Source organism: Arvicola amphibius, chromosome 5, assembly GCF_903992535.2.
Source record: "Arvicola amphibius chromosome 5, mArvAmp1.2, whole genome shotgun sequence".
NCBI classification, from domain to species: Eukaryota; Metazoa; Chordata; class Mammalia; order Rodentia; family Cricetidae; genus Arvicola; species Arvicola amphibius.
In genome coordinates, this window is record NC_052051.1 from 13,216,273 (window position 1) to 13,235,018 (window position 18,746).

General features: G+C 50.8%; 2 protein-coding genes across 3 annotated transcripts in view; both read left to right on the forward strand.

Moving 5' to 3' along the window:
- Positions 1-4,890, forward strand: part of Slc13a3 (solute carrier family 13 member 3) — a 63,801-nt gene extending 58,911 nt beyond the window's left edge. For both annotated transcript variants that reach the window (XM_038331275.1, XM_038331274.1), the window contains 2 exons: positions 1,657-1,794; positions 3,344-4,890. In XM_038331275.1, coding sequence (XP_038187203.1) covers positions 1,657-1,794; positions 3,344-3,520 — 315 coding nt within the window. In that variant the 3' untranslated portion in view covers positions 3,521-4,890. The remainder of the gene's footprint in view (positions 1-1,656; positions 1,795-3,343) is intronic.
- Positions 4,891-9,998: 5,108 nt separating this feature from the next.
- LOC119814358 (osteoclast stimulatory transmembrane protein) lies at positions 9,999-14,995 on the forward strand. The gene is made up of 3 exons (XM_038329991.1): positions 9,999-10,042; positions 12,726-13,725; positions 14,552-14,995. The coding sequence occupies exons 1-3, from the start codon at positions 9,999-10,001 to the stop codon at positions 14,993-14,995; spliced, it is 1,488 nt and encodes a 495-aa protein (XP_038185919.1).
- The last annotated feature ends 3,751 nt before the right edge of the window (positions 14,996-18,746 follow it).

The following is an 18,746-nucleotide window of genomic DNA, read 5'->3' on the forward strand; positions in this document are numbered from 1 at the left end:
AACAAAGCAGGAGAAAGTGCCAGCATGCAGGAAGGCCAGCGCTTGGCCAAGATCCCACCACGACTAACTAAAGGCACAAGCCACTAGCATGTAGATTTCATATAGGATTTAAAAACCAGAGTATCTGGTGGCACACACCTTTAATCCCAGCACTTGGGAGGCAGAAGCAGGCAGATCTCTGTAAATTCAAGCCCAGCCTGATCTATGGAGCAAGCTCCAGAATATCCAGGACTACAGAGAGAAACTTGGTCTCAAAAGGTGTGTGTGTGGGGGGAAATCTCAGAAACTCATGATTTAGTTTTATATTAAAACAGGTTAAAGTGAAGCAAGCAATAGGCCACCCACCATAGAACCCAAAGCTGACAAAACGAAACAGTGTTACCAGTACGGAATCCACCTTGAGAAGTGGCTTGACTTTATCTATGTATCTCTTTGTTTCCATTTTTAATAGAGTCGACACTGTAACATCTCCTTATCTCTTTATGTTTCCATTTTTAATGGAATTGACACTGTAACATCTTCTTATCTCTTTATGTTTCCATTTTTAATGGAGTTGACACTGTATCAGGCATAGACTTATGTGTGTTCTTTCTTCAACCCCTGAAACAGATTCCACTGTAAAAGGATAGACTGTTTAAGCATTGTCCTAATGGACATGCAGACAATTCCAGAGAGTCATCACCAGCAGTGCCGCTGGTCCTCCCTTGTGTGCACAGGCCACTTACATCAAGACAAGGTTCACCTGGGGGTTCCTAGGTGAAAAAGCATGGGCACTGGAAACTGTGCTGAATGTGAGCAAATTGCCCTCCGCCTGGGCATCCGGAAGTCTGCAGGCCCTCATGGAGAGGGCCTGCATCAGTCAGACCCTGTTCTAGGGTCTAGGACACCTGGTAATAGGTGGAAATAGGGACGGTGTGAGGTGGTGTGGAGGAGGGGAGGAAGCTCCAAATCTGCCAAGTCTGTAACTGGTAGGTTCTAGAAAAGATACCAGCAAAGGACAGTTGCTCTTAAATATGGCTTCTCATCCAAATCAAAATATTTGCTGGCTGGTGATGGTGATGATGGTAGAGCCGTCAAGAAAATGCTCACACTTTGGGTCGGGTACACTGAGCTCTCCATCTTAGGAACATGGCAGTGCTTGACGGGGAGAGGGGGGACAGGGGGGAGGGGCACACCTGGTCTCTCAACTCCAGCCAGGCTCTGACCGAAGGTGCCCCATGGTAGTTTCTAGGATGGTGTAGTAAAGGGCAAGGTGAAGCCTGGTTATGCGAGCCTTCATTCTCGGCCTCTGGCCCTGGGCCAGCTGTAGCCTAGCTGCTGGGAGCCTATGGGAGATGCAGTGTCTTGGGTCCCACTAGTACCTCTGGATCAGCTACTCTGGAGGACCCTAGCCTAGCTCACATGGGAAGAGGGCTTCCAAATAAGTTTCTTTGTCTGCTCCCTGGGAAAATGCAGTGTGGCCCTGTCATCCCTGACCTTAAGAAAGTCTTCCATTTCTCTAAGACTGCGTGTCGTGTGTTTGCGTCTGGCTATATTTCTCTGTCTCCTTCCCTTTCCCACTAATGTCTACTATTTTCTATCACTCTGACACTCTCTGTAGCTTTGGCACTCTCTTTCCAACTGTCTTGGTCTCTTACTGCGACTTCTCTGGGCCAGGCCATCCGACTGCGTGTGCACCCCTTGTATCTGATGATCCCGGGCACAGTTGGCTGCTCCTATGCCTTCATGCTGCCAGTCTCGACGCCTCCCAATTCTATTGCCTTCGCCAGTGGACACTTGCTGGTCAAAGACATGGTAAGTAGGGCCTTCCCAGAAGTGGCCTGGCAAGAGGAGGGGGAAGGTGAGTGGAGGGCCAGAGGAGCCAGCATAGGCCAGTTGAAAAAGTCTCTCCAGGCCCCAGTTGAAAGTCTCTCCAGATCACTCTCCTTAGTTGGGTTTGTTCAGTGAAATCTGTGTTCCAGCCACTGGGGGGCAGAAGTGCGGGAGTGGTAGCCGCCTGCCTCCTGGGAGAGTTCTTTCTGTGGCTGGAGGCTGACCTTGTGTTAAAAATATGTAAATTTCGTAATTGCAATGTGAGAAGATGGTAGAAGATGCTGGAGAGCTAAAGAGAATGAAGGGGCGGCCAAGATGGCCCTTCTGTGTAGAGGACCCACCAGCCTTTCTAGGGTCCATGAAGGGGTAGAGGGGTGGGGGAACTGTTCAGGCCAAGAGCCCAGCCCAGCGCAGTGTCACCAGATCCACAGAGCCGTGGTCTCTGGGATCGCATGGGCTTTGAGAGGAATGACATTATTAGATGTAGAGTCTGGGCTTCCAGGATGCAAGCCTGGAACAATTGAGATGTCTTACTTTATATCCTGGCTGGCCTTGAACTTGTAGCTGTCAAAGCAAAAACAGCTCTTACCTCAGTAAGGAAAAGAAATGTTTTATTTGGAGCTAAATATAAGTGAACATGGCCAGGAACACAGATTTCGGGTGCCCCAAATGCATGTTTCAGTGTGCTAACAGCTTCATGAAGTTTCATAATAACAGAACAGAGAGAGTCCTAAATCAAGGCGCTGTCTAAACACGTCGGTGGAAATAGCAGATAGGCAGAGTATAGAAAAATCAGCTGTAATCCCAGCTCTTGGGAGGCAAAGGCAAGAAAATCAGGAGTTCAAGGCCAACCTCAGCTACGTGGTAAATTTGAGGCCAGCCTAGGCTACATGAGACCCTGTCCCAATTCTTCACTTTGGGAAGAATTTCCTTAACTGAACTTCCAGTGTGTGTGTGTGTGTGTGTGTGTGTGTGTGTGTGTGCACGCGCGCACCTGTGCCTGTGTGTGCAGATGAACATGAATGCATTCCTGTTGTGTGTATCTACATGGTATGCTAAATGTGGGGAGGGGCATAATGATCAGATGAAACTATTGGGAAAGGCTCTTCTTTCTCTGTCTTAAAGAGGAATCTATAACCTTGTTGAAGTGGTGTTTGTGGCTAATGGACATAACCCAAGACCACTCTGTAGCCAGGTGTCTGGCATCTAGAGACCCTCAGTGGAGGGATTCACCTGCCCTGGGGGCCAGCCTGGGTCTTGGGAAGCCTCCATGGCCTACACTTGTGGCTGACTCCAGTACTGCCAGCTCTGCACTGCCAGCTATAGCAAGAGGCAACTGTGCACTGCCAGCTGTGAGCCAAGCCAGCTGTGCATTGCCAGCTGTGAGCCAACCCAGCTGTGCACTGCCATCTGTGGACTGCCAGCTGTGGGCCAAACCAGCTGTGCACTGCCAGCTGTGGGCTGAGCCCCTGTCTCCCAACTGCTTCTGAGGGCCTGTGCTGTTGCTCTGCTCACTCGGTTTCCACTGCAGGTGCGGACCGGCCTCCTGATGAACCTCATGGGCGTCCTGCTGCTCAGCCTGGCCATGAACACCTGGGCACAGACCATCTTCCAGCTGGGTACCTTTCCAGACTGGGCCAACACCCACTCTGCCAATGTCACCGCCCTGCCACCCACCTTGACCAACAGCACAGTTCAAATCCTTTGAGCTCTGCTGGGGCCTTCCCTTTGTGCTGGGCCTTCCCCAAGGGCTGTTGCTGTCCCTTGCTGCTAGGACCCTACAAGCTGATCAAGCGATTCTTTTCTGTAATCTAACTGGAGGCAGGAAGCAAGGATGCATGCCCTCCAGTGGTCCACTCGGGCCTCAAGCTCACTGTCTGCGGCACTTCCTCTCTCTCTCTCTCTCATGCATCTCAACACCAGCTGTCGCCTGGATCTGCTGCCTGAGGAACAGGCTTTTCTCTCTGAGCTGGTCTGTGGTCAGGGTGCAGGCAAGTCCACTTCAGCCACGAGGGACAAACCTGTAATGGCTTTTGTCTTGCACACCTGGGGTCGGGGACTATCCCTGCTTATGGCTGCCACTGGCTTTAGGTCTCTGAAGACATCACCACTCTGCTGGGGGAGGCATTGTGGCTACAAAGTTCTAGGCCAGATGTTACAGCTGTTTACTGCAGACTGGATTCTGCCCTTTTCTGTTTAGCCATCTCCCCTGTAGACACCCAGCAGTTGGAGGTTGTCTTCCATTCCCTGAGGTGGAGGGAGGACACAGGCCTCCGGGAGTCTCTTCGCTGCCTCTCCAATCCCCCAAGCAACATCACAGGGGTTTGAGAAACCCTAGCTCAAGTGTCTATCCAAGATGCTTAGGGTTCTCTTTTCTCGTCTGATTCCCTTAGGCCAAAGCTCTAGGTCAAGCCCTGTTGGGCCCTCATTATCCATGTAGGACTCTTCCATCTGTGGTCCTTGCAGTGGGCTCTGTGGCTGCAGGCCACCAGCTGTTTCTTACCCTCACAGCTGGGTTTGGCCTCTCAACTCCCACCCCACATGGTCAATATGTCTAAATTGCAAAGGTCACAGTCTTTAGGGGTGAGAGAAAAATCTGAAGATCAGTCAAGGCCTTGAAGAAAACCATGGCATGTCTGCAGATGGAGACCCCAAGGTAGCCTGCCAGCAGAGGCTGGAGCCAGGAAGCAGGCAGTTGGTGTTCTTACTCCCAGCTCAAGCTTCGGGCATCCTGTGAACAGCGCAGGGTGGGGACACCCGAGGGCAGAGCCTTCACTTTCTTCCGAGGGTGGGCATCCCAGGGATGGACACTTTCTGATGAGGCACGAATGAAAATGTGCTCTCCCAGAGCTGAGGGGCCCCTGAGCCGAGGTGATACTACCAGACTGAATCAACTCCAGCTCCCCGGAGATGGATGATGGTGTCCTTCAGGGAATAGCGACAATGATGGTGTCCCTCGGGGGATAGGGACAGACCACACACACTAAGAAGCCCACAGCCTTGTGACTGCAAGATTCATGATTTCTGATACTGCTGATCAAAAATGCGCTCAAATAAAGAATGTTGGTCAATTCCGGATTTGATGATTCTTGGTCTCTCAAAACAAAACCCTCAATTCCCGGTCTAGAACTTCTGCAAAACTGACTTCCGGCTTGCCTTTCTGCACCGTCTCCCCTATGCACGCTCACACTTCCGCTGCTGTCAGGCTGCTGTGGCATTTATTTTTACGTTTTACTCTTTTGTTTTGGTTTCTCAAGACAGGATTTCTCAGTGTAATAGCCCTAGCTTTCCTGGAACTCACTCTGTGGACCAGCTGTCCTCTCACAGAGATCCTCCTGCCTCTGCCTCCCAGAGTTCTGGAACTAAAGGCATGCGCCACTACTCCCCAGGGCATTTGTATTTTTTTGTTCATCCACTCCTCACCTTGTACAGTATAAACAAAAGCCATTCTCTGGCTCCCTGATGGGACTCAGATGTCCAAGCCAGGTGCTGGCACACAGTGCTCAGTAAGTACTTGACCCATGAACTGACCAAAGATTTGAGCATGGCCTCTGTTCTTTCTTTACTCCTCAGCTTGGTCCACTCAGTAGGCACTTAACCCGTGATGTTCTGACTCAAATGTAGAAGAAAGAGCAAGCAGTGGGGCAGTAGACACAGATACAATGAATGACAGTCATCATTTAAGAGGCCACATGATAGGCTGACTCAGGCCGTGGGTTTCAGGCGAATTTCTCTGAGGAGGTGGCAGTGGGTTGAAGCCTGACACAATGACTGGACACTCGTAGCTTTGTGAAAAGGAGAATATGGGGGTGGTGGGAGTCCGGAGGAGGATGGAACAATGACCTCAGGTTCTAGGCTATCAACTGGGTCTTGAATGTCTGACTTCTGTCCCTCCCAGTGGCAGCTGTCCTTACCTCTCCCAGGACTACTCTCCAGGGCGTCACTGATCCCCCTATACTGACTGGCTGTGCACAGGGCCCTGACAGAGGCACTCACAACGGTGGTGTGGGAACAGGAAAGACTGAGTCACACGAAATGCACTAGGCCTTATCTGTGGCCTGCCAGGAGTGCCAGAGGTCAGGAAGGGCAAACAAGTCAATGCCAGCCTGGTTTGTTATCTACAGCGCCTGCCCGGTAACCCACCCAGCACGGTGGCCTTAGGACTGATTGGCTGATTTACACCTCAACCTCTGGGCAGAACTCTGTGGAGGCCCCAGCACCTCAGCACCTCCCAGAACATTGAGCAAAGGCCCTGTGGCATTGCTGGTGGCTGCCTAAACATGACAGCCGAGTGACAGAACTTGGCTGGGGCGGGGATGACCCCAGTAGTCACTAACCCTCTGGGGTCCCTCTTCAGGTGACTTCCCAGGTCCCAGCCTGGACCTTGGTAAGCAACTGCATTCAGAACAGGAGTTGAAGATCTTAGTTCTAATTTATTTAATGTTTTTGGCCTATGGTTTGTGGCTGACAATAATTGTGGAGACTGAAATCTCAGCTGGTGGCGGTCGCTGCATTTCACTGAAGGGAAAAGAGAAGAAGATGTGTCTTAGGGGGCTCACAGCTGTGGAGACTTGATGAAGCCCCCATCTGGCGGGATGAAGCACACGGGGACTAGCAGCTGAGAGTGCCTACCTATTGGCCATTCAGCTTTTTATTAGACCAATCAGGTGCCTTAGGCAGGCAAGGTAAAACAAATCCAACACATCTTTACATATCAACATATCTTTGCATAGTTAAACAAATAGTCTATTCCACAATAGGTTATACCATAAACACTCCCTCGCCCCAAGTCCCACCTCTGTGTAGTGTCTCTGCTTTCCACTCAGCCGCCTTCCTGGCCTGTGAGGGAATATGAACTCATGACTCTACAGTCTGAGCTGGAAGGTCTGTCTCAGGCCCAGGGGTCAGTGTCTCTGGCTGTCCAGAGCAGCACTGCCCACAGCACCTTCTGAAGTGATGGGGGTGGCTACCATTTATTTGCTCACCTAACTTTTAGGTCCCAGCTTGAGGGACTCCCCTTGGGTACTTGCAGTGATACAAAAATAAATATAAATTATCTTGTCATGCTCTTGTGTATTTCTTACATGCTAAGCAGGTCATATCTGGGATACATTCAGTGGGGGCAAATACTTTATTTTATTATAAGGGATTTCAGGGCGGGCAAGATGGCCTATCAGGTAAAGGTGCTTGCTGCAAAACTTTCTGACCTGAATTCAATCCCTAGGATCCATACAGTGGAAGGATAAAACTAACTCTTCAGATTGTTCTTGGACTCATACACACACACACACACACACACACACCCCACACACACCACACCCCACACACACCCCCCACACACACCCCACACACACACCCCACACACACATTAATAAAATGGTTTTCAGTTTTTTGTTTTTGATTTTTTTTTCTTTGAGACAGGGTTTCTCTGTAGCTCTGGAGCCTGTCCTAGAACTAGCTCTTGTAGACCAGGCTGGTCTTGAACTCACAGAGATATGCCTGCCTCTGCCTTCCGAGTGCTGGAATTAAAGGTGTGTGCCACCACTACCCTGCTGGTTTTCAGTTTTTATGTTGTTACCATAAACTTCTATGGCTCTTGCTGGTGGCTCCCATTCTGATTCTATTAGGTTGTCTCTGGTAAGATGTGTGTGTGTGTGTGTGTGTGTGTGTGTGTGTGTGCGCGCGCGCGCGCGCGCACATGTGGGTGCACTAATGTGAGTGCCTGTAGGCCAGAGACAACCCTCAGCAGCTGTCCCCTGACCACACTGAACTTCAAGACACGGTTCAGTCGGGCTAGCCAGCCAGCAAGCTCCAGGCACCCCACTGTTTCCAGATGCCCAGGTTGGACTATGAGTGTAGGCCACCATTGCTGGCTGCCTTTTCTCCATGGATTCTGGGGCTAGTACTCAGGTTCTCATGCTTACACAGCAAATATATTAGAGTTTGAGTCTTCTCCACAGCCTGCTGGGAAGGTTACAGCCACCCGGGCATTCTCAGCCAAGTGCTGCAGCCACCTTCTCCCTACTGCGCTAAAAAGCACCAGGACACAACACACCGTGGGGCTGTGAGTTGAGTGGCCCCGGGAACAGCCGAAGACTCTCTACTTCCTCTTCACCTCGTGCCTCTGATTCCTTTAAGATTAAACTCCCACACCCAGCCCATTCCTGTTGACTTCTGGTGACTCAATCCCCTCCGGATGCTGTGGGCTTTGAGGCCAGGCCAGCCTTGCCTGAGTAGAGGTGACTATGCACGTATGCCAAAAGAATCCCCAAATATCTCCTGCCTTTTGCTCCCCAGGTTCTGTGCTCCAGCTCCCCTTCAGTCACCAGAGGCTTCCTCAAATGGTCTCTGTTTCCTAACCAACCAGCTACAGAACTGGGCATGGTTTATGGAATGCAGTCCCAAACCCTGATGAGACCTAAGCTGGGGTGTGGAGATAGGGTTTGGGGGGTATGGAGGACATCTGGCCTGAGCAGTCAAGTCTGAGCAGCCTGGATTTCACCCAGGCAAGGCTGAAACCCAGAGGGAAGGGTTTATGGTGTGAACATTTATGTACTGCCTGCTGAATACTCTGGATTTCCAAACCCATGGAGTAGGTGCTTTGTTCTCACGTAGCAGATGCTGCTGAGACTTCAGAGAGGAACAGCCCTAGCTCAAGGTCACACAGCACAGCGGTGTAAAAGCCTGCATTTGCATGTAGATCTGTTGTCTCTACAAAGAGGCCAGCTGAATAGCTCCTCGAAGTCCACTAGACAGCAAAGGACCCAAGCCTCCCATAAGACTGGCCAGCAAAATAAAGCAATGATAATGTCTCTCTGCCCCCCACTCCATGTGTGTGTGTGTGTGTGTGTGTGTGTGTGTGTGTCTGTCTGTCTGTCTGTCTCTCTGTCTGCTCCCTCTCTTCCCTTCCCTGTTTACTATTTCCTTCTTTCCTGGCTTTAAAACCTTGGTCATGGGGCTGGAGAGATGGCTCAGAGGTTAAGAGCACTGGCTGCTCTTCCAGAGGTCCTGAGTTCAATTCCCCAGCAACCACATGGTGGCTCACAACCATCTATGAGATCTGGTGCCCTCTTCTGGCGGGCAGGCATACATGCAGACAGAACACTGTATACATAATAAATAAATAAATTAAAACCTTGGTCATTTTGGCACCGAAGTGTGAGTGTCCCATGGGGATAGCTGGTACCCAGGCAACTCGATGTGAACTCCAGGAGAGTAGCAGCCCCATACGACCTGAGGATTGACTGCTGCTGGGCTCTTCTGTGTGCCAAGGCTTTTCTTGGGCATGGGAGGGAGTGGATGAGCGAAGGCTCTTGGCTTCCTGGAGGGGTTCACGGCTTTCTGAAGGTCTGGTCACAGGTGTCTCCCCCAATTATGTACTAGGGAAGTCCCTTTCCCTATCAGGCCTGAGCCCATGACTCAGCAGGATATCCTTATAAGGGAAGATGGCTGGCTGTCAGCTCTGTTCTTTGTGTATGTGTGGTGGTGGTGGGGATTCCCATGACAGAGGAGGCCTCTTGGGTGCAGTCTTGGCGCAGACAGTGATGGGGGACTGGTGCTAGGGAGAAGTCTCTGCATGCCAGGTGGGGATGGACTGGAGTTACCCCCCAATCACCACAGGGACTCGTGCAACTATTGAGCACCTACAGTTTTCAATACAGGCTGCATTTATTATTCTCTTTCTGTGTCTGTATGTGGTGGCTAAGAACAGCACAGTGTGGCCTTAGCAGGTCCCTGTGGGTCTCCTGTGGGTTTTCATCCCCAGAATCAAGGATTGGGTTTTCCTGAGAGGCTTAACTATGGGAGGAGGGACAGGGAAGCAGAGTGGAACTCTTAGTCTGGTGTTACTGTGAATGAGCTGCATGGTTTCCCTGAACCTCAGTTTCTTCCTCCGTGAAATGGGCTAAATTCTACCTTCCTGCCCTCAGGATCACAGGCAATGCTCGGAAAATATGTCTCCTCTTACCCTCCTCCTCCTCCCACCCCTGGCAGCTCCTGACTGCCTTTCAGGAGAGAATGAGACAGCTGGCCCAGCCCCCAAGAGTTGGGCCCCTGGCTGGGCAGGATGAGGCAGCCAGGAGGGTCTGATTAAAGGGACGAAAGCAGAAGCGACGGGACGATCCCCACACTTCCTCTCCACCTGCCATGGCTGTCGGGGCAGCTGCCTGAAGCAGCTCTCAAAGACCATGAGGGACAACAGAGGAGCCGCGGAACACCTCATCAGGTTGGGGTAGGTTCAGGGATTGGGACACAAGGGGCACGGGCAAGAAAACTCAGCAGCCCCTTGAAACGGGCATGAACTCCAGTCTCAAGTCTTCCCCCTCACCGGCTGAGACCACTAATGAACCCTCCCCTTTCTGGCCTCAGTTTCCTCCTGGTCGGATGTAAGGCTGTGTGGGAACAGAACGGGAGGGATGTGCAGTGGATGCCATTCAGAGAGAAAGCTATGACACTCCCTGCCGCTGATAATACCCGGCTGACTGAGCACCTGACATAACTTCTGGTTCTTTTTTTTAAAAACTATTTATTTTTAATTTATTTATTATGTATATAGTGTTTTGGGCACCAGATCTCATTATAGATGGGTGTGAGCCAACATGTGGTTGCTGGGAATTGAACTCAGGACCTCTGGAACAGCAGTCAGTTCTCTTAACCTCTGAGCCATCTCTCCAGCCCTAACTTCCGGTTCTTAAAAGCATTTATGCTCCTTGACATTATTTCAGTTCCCTTTTCCCAAACGAATCAGTCTGTGTGTAGTGTGTAGTATGTATGTCTTCGGGGGGCCAGGAAGTGGGTACAGGGGTTGAAGACGCCCGGGTGTGCAGCAGTGACAAGTGCCTATAGGGGGCGCACTCTGACGTAAAGCCCTGGAGGCAGTGGATGCCCAGTTCCACCGAGCCACCTGCAGCAAAGACAGCAGTGATAAACCAGATGTCCGTGTTTCATATCTGACCTGTAGCAGGAATTCTAATTGGTCTCAATAATAAAACCCAGAGTCAGATATAGGGGTTAATGCTGAAGGTTAGAGAAGCAGAGCGGCCAGCATCTAGAGAGTTCTTCACCTCTACCAATGCTCAGACCAAAGGGGCGATCCCGTCCTCAGACTGACTGCTTTTCAGACTGCCTGTTCCTCAGACTGCCCTGAGCTCCTGTCTCCTCCCACTTTGTATTCCTCCTTCCACCCACTCATATCACTCCTGCCTCCACCTCCCTAGTGCTGAGATTAAAGGTGTGTGATCCCAAGTGCTGGGATCACCTTTGTGTGAACGCTGTTTCTCTTATAGACTGGATCAATTTCGTGTAGCTCAGGGTGGCCTTGAACTAACAAAGATTCATCTGTCCCCTGACTCCTGAGATTAAAAGTGTGTGCCACCACTGCCTGGCCTCTAGTGGCTTAGCTCTGTACTCTGATCTTCAGGCAAGCTTAACTTGTTAAAACACAAACAAAATATCACTACACTGACCCCTAAATCCAGCTGTGTTGTAACTTCCTTTCTACCGTCACTAGTGTGAGCGCCTAGGAGGTCAGAGTCAGTCTCCAACACTGAGCTCACAGTAAGCGCTGAACAGATATTCATTGAGGGCTGGAGAGACAACTCACTCAGTAAGTGCCTGCTGCACAGGCTTGGGGACCTGATGTCAATGCCCAGAACGCATACAAAAAAGCAAGGCGTGAGAGAATGCACCCGCAAACCCAGCTCTGGCTGCGAGCCCAGCTCTGGGGAGGTGGAGACATCTCCCTAGGGCTTGCTGGTCAGCCATTTAGGTAAATTGGTGAGCATCGGGCCAGTAAGAGACCTCACCTCTTAATGTGATGGTGGGCCCGTGAGACATCTCAGTCAGTAAAAGTGCCAACACCAAGCCAGAGACCCAAGTTCAATCCTTAAAACCCATGTGATAGAAGGCAAGAAACAGATCCTGGGAGTAAGTTATCCTGTGACTCTTACAAGTTGTCCTCTGACTTCCATACACATGTACACACATGCACACACACACACACACAAGCAAAGACACACACACACACAGAGGCATGAAAGCACCCACAAACCCCCATATACCGACATGTGCACACTCCCATGCATGCACACACATGTACACACATGCACACACATGCACAGAAGCATGCAAGCATGTGCACACAAAATTAAAATGTAATGAAGAAATTGAGGTGGAGAATGAATGATGTTGACATGCAGACACACATGTGTAATACACAATGAATAAAAATAAATAAATGTGATTTCAGTGACTAATAAAGGGCTGGTTGAAGAGAAAAGGTCCCCAAGAGACCAATTGGTACCTTTCCTTGCCTGTAAATGATGGAGGTGACACAGACCTGTAAAGAACATGAAAGAGAGCCAGGCGGTGGTGGCGCACGCCTTTAATCCCAGCACTTGGGAGGCAGAGGCAGGCGGATCTCTGTGAGTTCGAGGCCAGCCTGGTCTACAAGAGCTAGTTCCAGGACAGGCTCTAAAAAAGCTGCAGAGAAACCCTGTCTCGAAAAACCAAAAAAAGAAAAAAAAAAAAGAAAGAACATGAAAGGGACCAACAGGAGTCACACGGACTGTGGGGGATGGGAATCATTCTCTCTTCTTGCTACTTTCTGTCTTTCAGCCATGTTTATTCCCCCTCCACAACTTACCTGCTGCTTTCAGAGCCTGCAACCATGGCCTCAGTCCAGATACCCAGGCCCACATCCTTAAGTATTGGAGGCATTAGGCTGTTGACTGACAGCCCTGTAAAGACTTCCTGGGGAAAGCTCTGATTGGTTCAGCTTGTGTTACTCCCGCCCCCGTGGATGGAATACCTTTGATTGATCTGAAGGTGTGCTGTCCCTGCTAGCAACCTGGCTGCTCCGACAGAGGATACCCACCCCCTCCTGACACAGAGCTCCCCTATTTCCTTGTGTGCAGATGGAAATTCTGGCGTTTGGGGATCTACAAGGCGCTTGTCCCGCTGCAGACTGCCTGGAATGCCTTCTCCCGGCCCCTCCCAACCAGCTGCGGTGAACTTCTGACACAGCTGCTCCTGTGTGCTTCCCTGGCCGGCGTCATGGCAGGCCTGCTTCATCACTGGCTGGTCTCTTCACAGCTTTATCCTCAGGGACCCCCTGCCCTGGTGACCACTGTCTGTGGTCTCCTGGTCTTCCTGAGCCTGGGCCTGGTGCCCCCCATCCGCTGCCTGTTTGCGCTCAGTGTGCCTACCCTGGGCTCCGAGCAGGGCCGCCGGTTACTCCTGTCCTACAGTGTAGCCAACCTGGCTGTTGCCGTGGTGCCCAATGTCTTAGCCAACGTGGGTGCAGCCGGACAAGTGCTGAGCTGTGTTACTGAGGGCTCGTTGGAGAGTCTACTTAATACCACTTACCAGCTGGGCCTGGCATCCCAGGCGCTGGGCCCAGCGAGCCAAGCAGGCAGTCGGAGCCTGGCGTTTGAGGCACAGGGCAACAGCTCAGCCTTCCGCCTTCACATGCATTCGGCCGCTCAGCAGATCCTGGAGGACTTCTCCAGCCTGGAGTTCCTGACCCACGCAGCACTGGGGACTCAGCGGGTGGTCACCGGGCTGTTTATGCTGGGCCTCCTGGGCGAGTCCGCCTGGTACCTTCACCGCTACCTCACTGACCTGCGCTTCGACAATATCTATGCCACCCGGCAGCTGGTTCAGCAGCTGGCCCAGGCTGGCGCCACACATCTGCTGGCCTCTCCACCTCCCTGGCTGCTCCAAGCAGCCCAGCCAAAGCTGTCTCATGAGGAATTGCTGAGCTGTCTTCTCAGGCTGGGGCTACTGGCACTACTCCTAGTCGCTACAGCTGTGACAGCGGCCACAGACTATGGGGCCTTCCTCTTGGCGCAGGCAGCTGTGACCTGGGCTCAGAAGTTGCCCACTGTGCCCGTCACTCTCACAGTCAAGTATGACGTAAGTACGCCGAGGGGAACGCTCTGGGAATTATTCAGGTGGGCGGAGTCTGTTTAGTCCTGGGCTTTGGTCTCTGTTTGCTGGTTTGAGTCATCATCTTGGGATACGCCTGGGACAGATGGTGTGGAGGCACGGAGAACAAGAAAACAGAAATGGAACACAGGAAGGGGCCAGGGCAAAGTGCAGCCCCCAGACACCCCCCCCCCCATTGCTTTCTCCAGCGGGGCCCCACCTCCTACTTTTTCACCTCCTTCCCACAAGGCCTTTGTGCTGTAGACCCATCAACGAATCGAATCATTGGTTAGAACAGAGCCCCCATGATCTGATCCCCTCATGATCTGTGATCCTCACAGATACACCCAGAGTGAACATTGCTGACAATTCTATCAAGCTGACGAGACCGTCACAATACCAAAACATCAATTGGTGGGACTTTTTTTTTTTCCTCTAAAGACAGGGCTTCACTATGTAGTCTTGAGTGATGTCAAACTCGATAAAGCAGACCAGGCTGGCCTCAAAATCACAGAGAGCTCCACCCACCTCTGCCTCCTCAGTACTGAAATCAAAGGTGTGGGCTACCACCCTGGTGTACCCAGTGAGTGGGTGGAACCCAGGGCTTCCTGCATGCTAGGCAGTCACTCTACCGTCTGAGTCATTGATACATCCCCAGCTTTAAAAGTTTTCTCCAAAGTACTTTGGTAACATTTGTGTGGTGTCGCTTTGCTGGCTACTGAGTTACAGTTGTCCCTTGACCCATTCTGTAGATGGCAGGGATAGGGACTGGCCCGATGGCACCTCTGACGCAATCCTTTTCTCTGTTTTGAAGGCCTCATATAAACTCCTAGACTTCATCCTCTTCGTCCTCAACCAGCCTCCGGTGGAGGGCAAGTTTGCCTCAGCACCGCGCTCCTTCCAGTGGGAGCTGTACTCCATACCCCACGACTGCCACCTACCTCAGGCTCAACCGCCCCGAGTCAGGGCCGCGCTGACCGCGGGCGCCCTGCAGCTACTGGCGGGTGCCACCTTGGTGCTGCAGGCCTATGCTTGGCGCCTGCGGCATGCCATTGCTGCCTCCTTCTTCCCTGTCCAGGAAGCCAGGAGAGTTAGCCACTTGCAGGGTCGGCTCCAGAGGAGACAAGATCGGAGTGACCACCTGGACAAACAGGCCTGCGCCACGGGCACGTGGGGACCCAGGGAGCCCAAGCAGGGGCTGAAAGCTCCAGAGTCACAGGGGCTTAAGTCGCTTGACTCCTCTTTGGTCTCCATTTGACCTTGGGTAGAACATCGCCCTTCTCGGATCCTCGGTTTCCTTATCTACACAATGATGGCGCAATCTGCTTTTTCACGTGACGTGTGCGTGAAATCATGGCGAGCGGAAGGCCTGGGCGAGCCGGCGAGGCGCGGTTACAGTCAAGGTCTTCAAAGTTTGGGCCGGATCAGGATGGTCCAGTTCCTTCCGCTCCAGGGAGATTGCCCTGACAACATCCACGTGGAGATTCTGCCTGTAGGTTCACCTCAGCACTCCTCCGACTTAGAAGCCTCTCAATCTTCAGAAATTACAGTTATCAGAAAGTTTGAGTTTATTGATGAGTATATTTATTAAATATAAGAAAAAAACCAGTTTTGCTGTTTTCTGCTCCTCCGGGGCTGTTCCATCTAGACTTGTCAAGTTTAGTAAATGAAAATACAAGATGTTCTGCTCAGTTTTGAATGTCAGAGAAGGGGCACATTTAGTTTAGTATCCAGTGGCCCTTGGCTATGAACCTGGTCTCTGGTTAGCCATGAGTGGCCTTGAGTTCCCCACAGTAAAATAATAACCACAAGATTAAAATGACAAATTTCAAGTTCTTGATTGACTTTTGGAATCGGGGAGTCAGGCAGCACCCCATTCAGTAAAAGAGAATCACGTGTTCTGAAGACTGAATAGAGATGTTTGCTCCCTGGAGAAGGAGCATGGGAGAAAAGCAGAATGGGGTGTAAGGGGCACTAGCCCCGAAGCCTGTACAACTGTTGTGAAGCACGAGGTTCACATTTATTTTCACAGCATCAGCATCACAAACACACGGGGCATGAACCACGTCACTGTAACTGCGGCTACAACAGATCGTCTCTGCGGTGGTCTGAGAGAGAATCGCCCCCCCATAGGCTCATGTATTTGAATGTTTGGTTCCCCAGCTGGTGGAACTGTTGGCGAAGGATTGGGAGGTGTGGTCTTGCTGAAGGAGGTGTGTTGCTGGGAGTGGGCTCTGAGATGTCGAAAGACTCACACCATTCCCCGTTAGCTCTCTCTGCTTCATGCTTGCAGATCAAGAGGTGAGCTCTCACTACTTACTGCTCCAGCACCATGTCTGCCTGCCTGCCTCCATGTTCCCCATAGTGACGGTCATGGACCCTAACCCTCTGGGACTTTCAGTCCCAGATGAACTTTTTCTTCTGTAAATTGCCTTGGCCAAGGCGTTTTATCACAGCAATAGAAAAGTAACTAAGATGGCATCCTTTCTTTCCTTTTTCATTGTTTATTTTGTTTTGGGATAGGGTTTCGTGTAGCCCAGGCTGCCCTCAAACTCACTCTGTAGGCAAGGATAACCTTGAACTTCTTGATCCTCCTGCTTCCACCTGCCAAGCACTGGAATTACAGCTAGTCCACAGCAGCAAAAAAAAAAAAAAAAAAAGGGGAAAGCCAGCCTCAGTTGCGGGGAAGGGGAAGGCCAACTCCAAAGGCTGTGCTGTGCCCTGTATGTTCCCAGAGGTGTACATAGGATTATGCATGTGCACACACATGTATATGCACACACACACACAGCTGTGCACACACAGGGAGAAGAAAAGAGAAGAAAGGAAGGAGGTAAGGAACAAAGGGAAAAAGTTTAGATATTTTCTTTTCAGGTATAAAATCAGATTATTACATTTAATATAATTTCTCTGAATTAAGTAATCTAGGTGTATTAAAAACAAAAAGGAGAATAAGTTCAGACTATATAAACAGACTTGTGGTTGCCAGACTGAGTTCCGCAGGACAACTGTTCTCTTGGGAAGGAGAACAATCGAGGGTGTCTTTACTGGTCACTAACCCATCCAGGAGGTCTAACCACAGGAACCCCCAAAGGCCCACCTCCTGGCACCATTACTTGAGGAGCTAGGATATCAGCCTCTGAATTTGGGCCACACAGACCAGTCACCTCAGGGACCTTACGATGTCTAGACAGCTCTGTGGGAAGCAGGGGGACACTTTGGGACAGCATGAGCTTTATTCCCAACTGCCACATGGTGGAAGAATTGAGCCAACTCCCCTGTGATTGTCCTCTGACCTCCACCTATTTATCGTGGCATGCACACATATGCACGTGTGTGTGTGTGCACATGCACATACACATACACACGTGATAAATAAATCATTGCACTTCTGAACCTACAACCGCTGTGGTTGCTTATACTAGATAAGCCTATTAATATTCTGGAATGGACTGGGGAGGGGCACACGAGGCCTCACTCCTGACTGAGGAGCTATTAGCAGCCAATGCCTACTGGGGTGGGGACTCCTTTATATTGAGGGGTGTGACTCCTGGGGGGTTGCCCATACTTCAGTGGATGGCCCTCACACTATGCACTTACTGGCAGCACTAATTGGATTTGTAATATATTCTATATTGTAGTAGGGAGGCCGCTGCTTGTTGGTTCCTGGCTGCCCAGCTACCTTAAACCCAAAATAATCACACAGAAACTGTACTAATTAAATCACAGCTTGGCCCTTTAGCTCTAGCTTTTTATTGGCTAACTCTTACATATTAATTTAACCCATTTCTATTAATCTGTGTATTACTGTGGCTGTGGCTTACCAGCTAAAGTTCCGGCATCTGTCTCCAGCAGGGCTCCATGGCATCTCCCAGACTCCACCCTTCTTCCTCCCAGCATTCAGCTTAGTTTTCCCTGACTAGTTCTGTTCTTCCCTGCCATAGGCTCAAAGCAGTTCTTTATTCATTAATCAATAAAAGCAACACACAGACAGACGGACCTCCCACACCACTATATATTCATGAAATTCCCAAAGAGTAAATTAAAATATTATAATAAATAAATCGCTGTAATGGAGCAGCTCTGGGCACAGAACAGGTCTCGCGAATGTTGCTGGGATGAATGAGAAAGCTTATAATGGATGGAGACTTGCCTCCATCCTAACACGGACCCTCTCTCGGGATCTAGCTTCCATCTTAGTCTGAAGTGTAGACTGACCCACTGGGGCTCCTTGTTTGTCAGCAATAGAACACATTTCTGAGTGACTCAAAAAGCAGGCTGTAGGTGTTGGGAAGGTCCAGACCAGCAGAGCCCTGGAGACCCACGTGGCAGGCATCATGGGCATTCTTTACGGCATCCATGCCAGAAGGAATCAGTCTCTCGTTCTGCTCAGGGTTCAAGTTCAGACTCATGGCAAGCTTGGTTTAGATCGCACACCTACACCTTGGCTAGGAAAATGACAGTTTTACAGGTTGGGCAAAGCTCTGTCTAGTGGGTTCTTCTCAGGAGACATTGGTGGGTCCTCGGGTGCAGTGCAGAGCCTGTGAGCATATGCGAAATTTTGAGTTCCACTGGGTTACCCCCAGTGGAAAAGTGTTATCAGAACAAGGTACCTGTTTCTTTAGGCTAGGAAATAAAGAGTCCCCGAAAATTACTTCACCCACATTAACGGCAGCTGGGTACATTGTCTGAAGTAACAGAAAGAGTTGGAGCCTTCCTCAGCGCTTGCTGTCACCTGGCCTTCTTGACAACCCCCCCCCCCCCCCCCCAGCTACTGGGATTTCACACAGAGGCTTTCCAAGCTTATGGGGATATGGGGAGCCTCCAAGGAAAGCTGGCTGGGGAGTCTTCTGCCATCTAGTGGTCACTATAGGAAATTCCATCACTCCATCACTGTTCAAACGTATGCAATACGTTTACTGGTATTGATTGTGTGGCTCTGCTTCACGAGACTCTTTATGCAGCTGAGGCACCCAGGAGCTTGACTGCATACAATGCTTAAGAAGGCT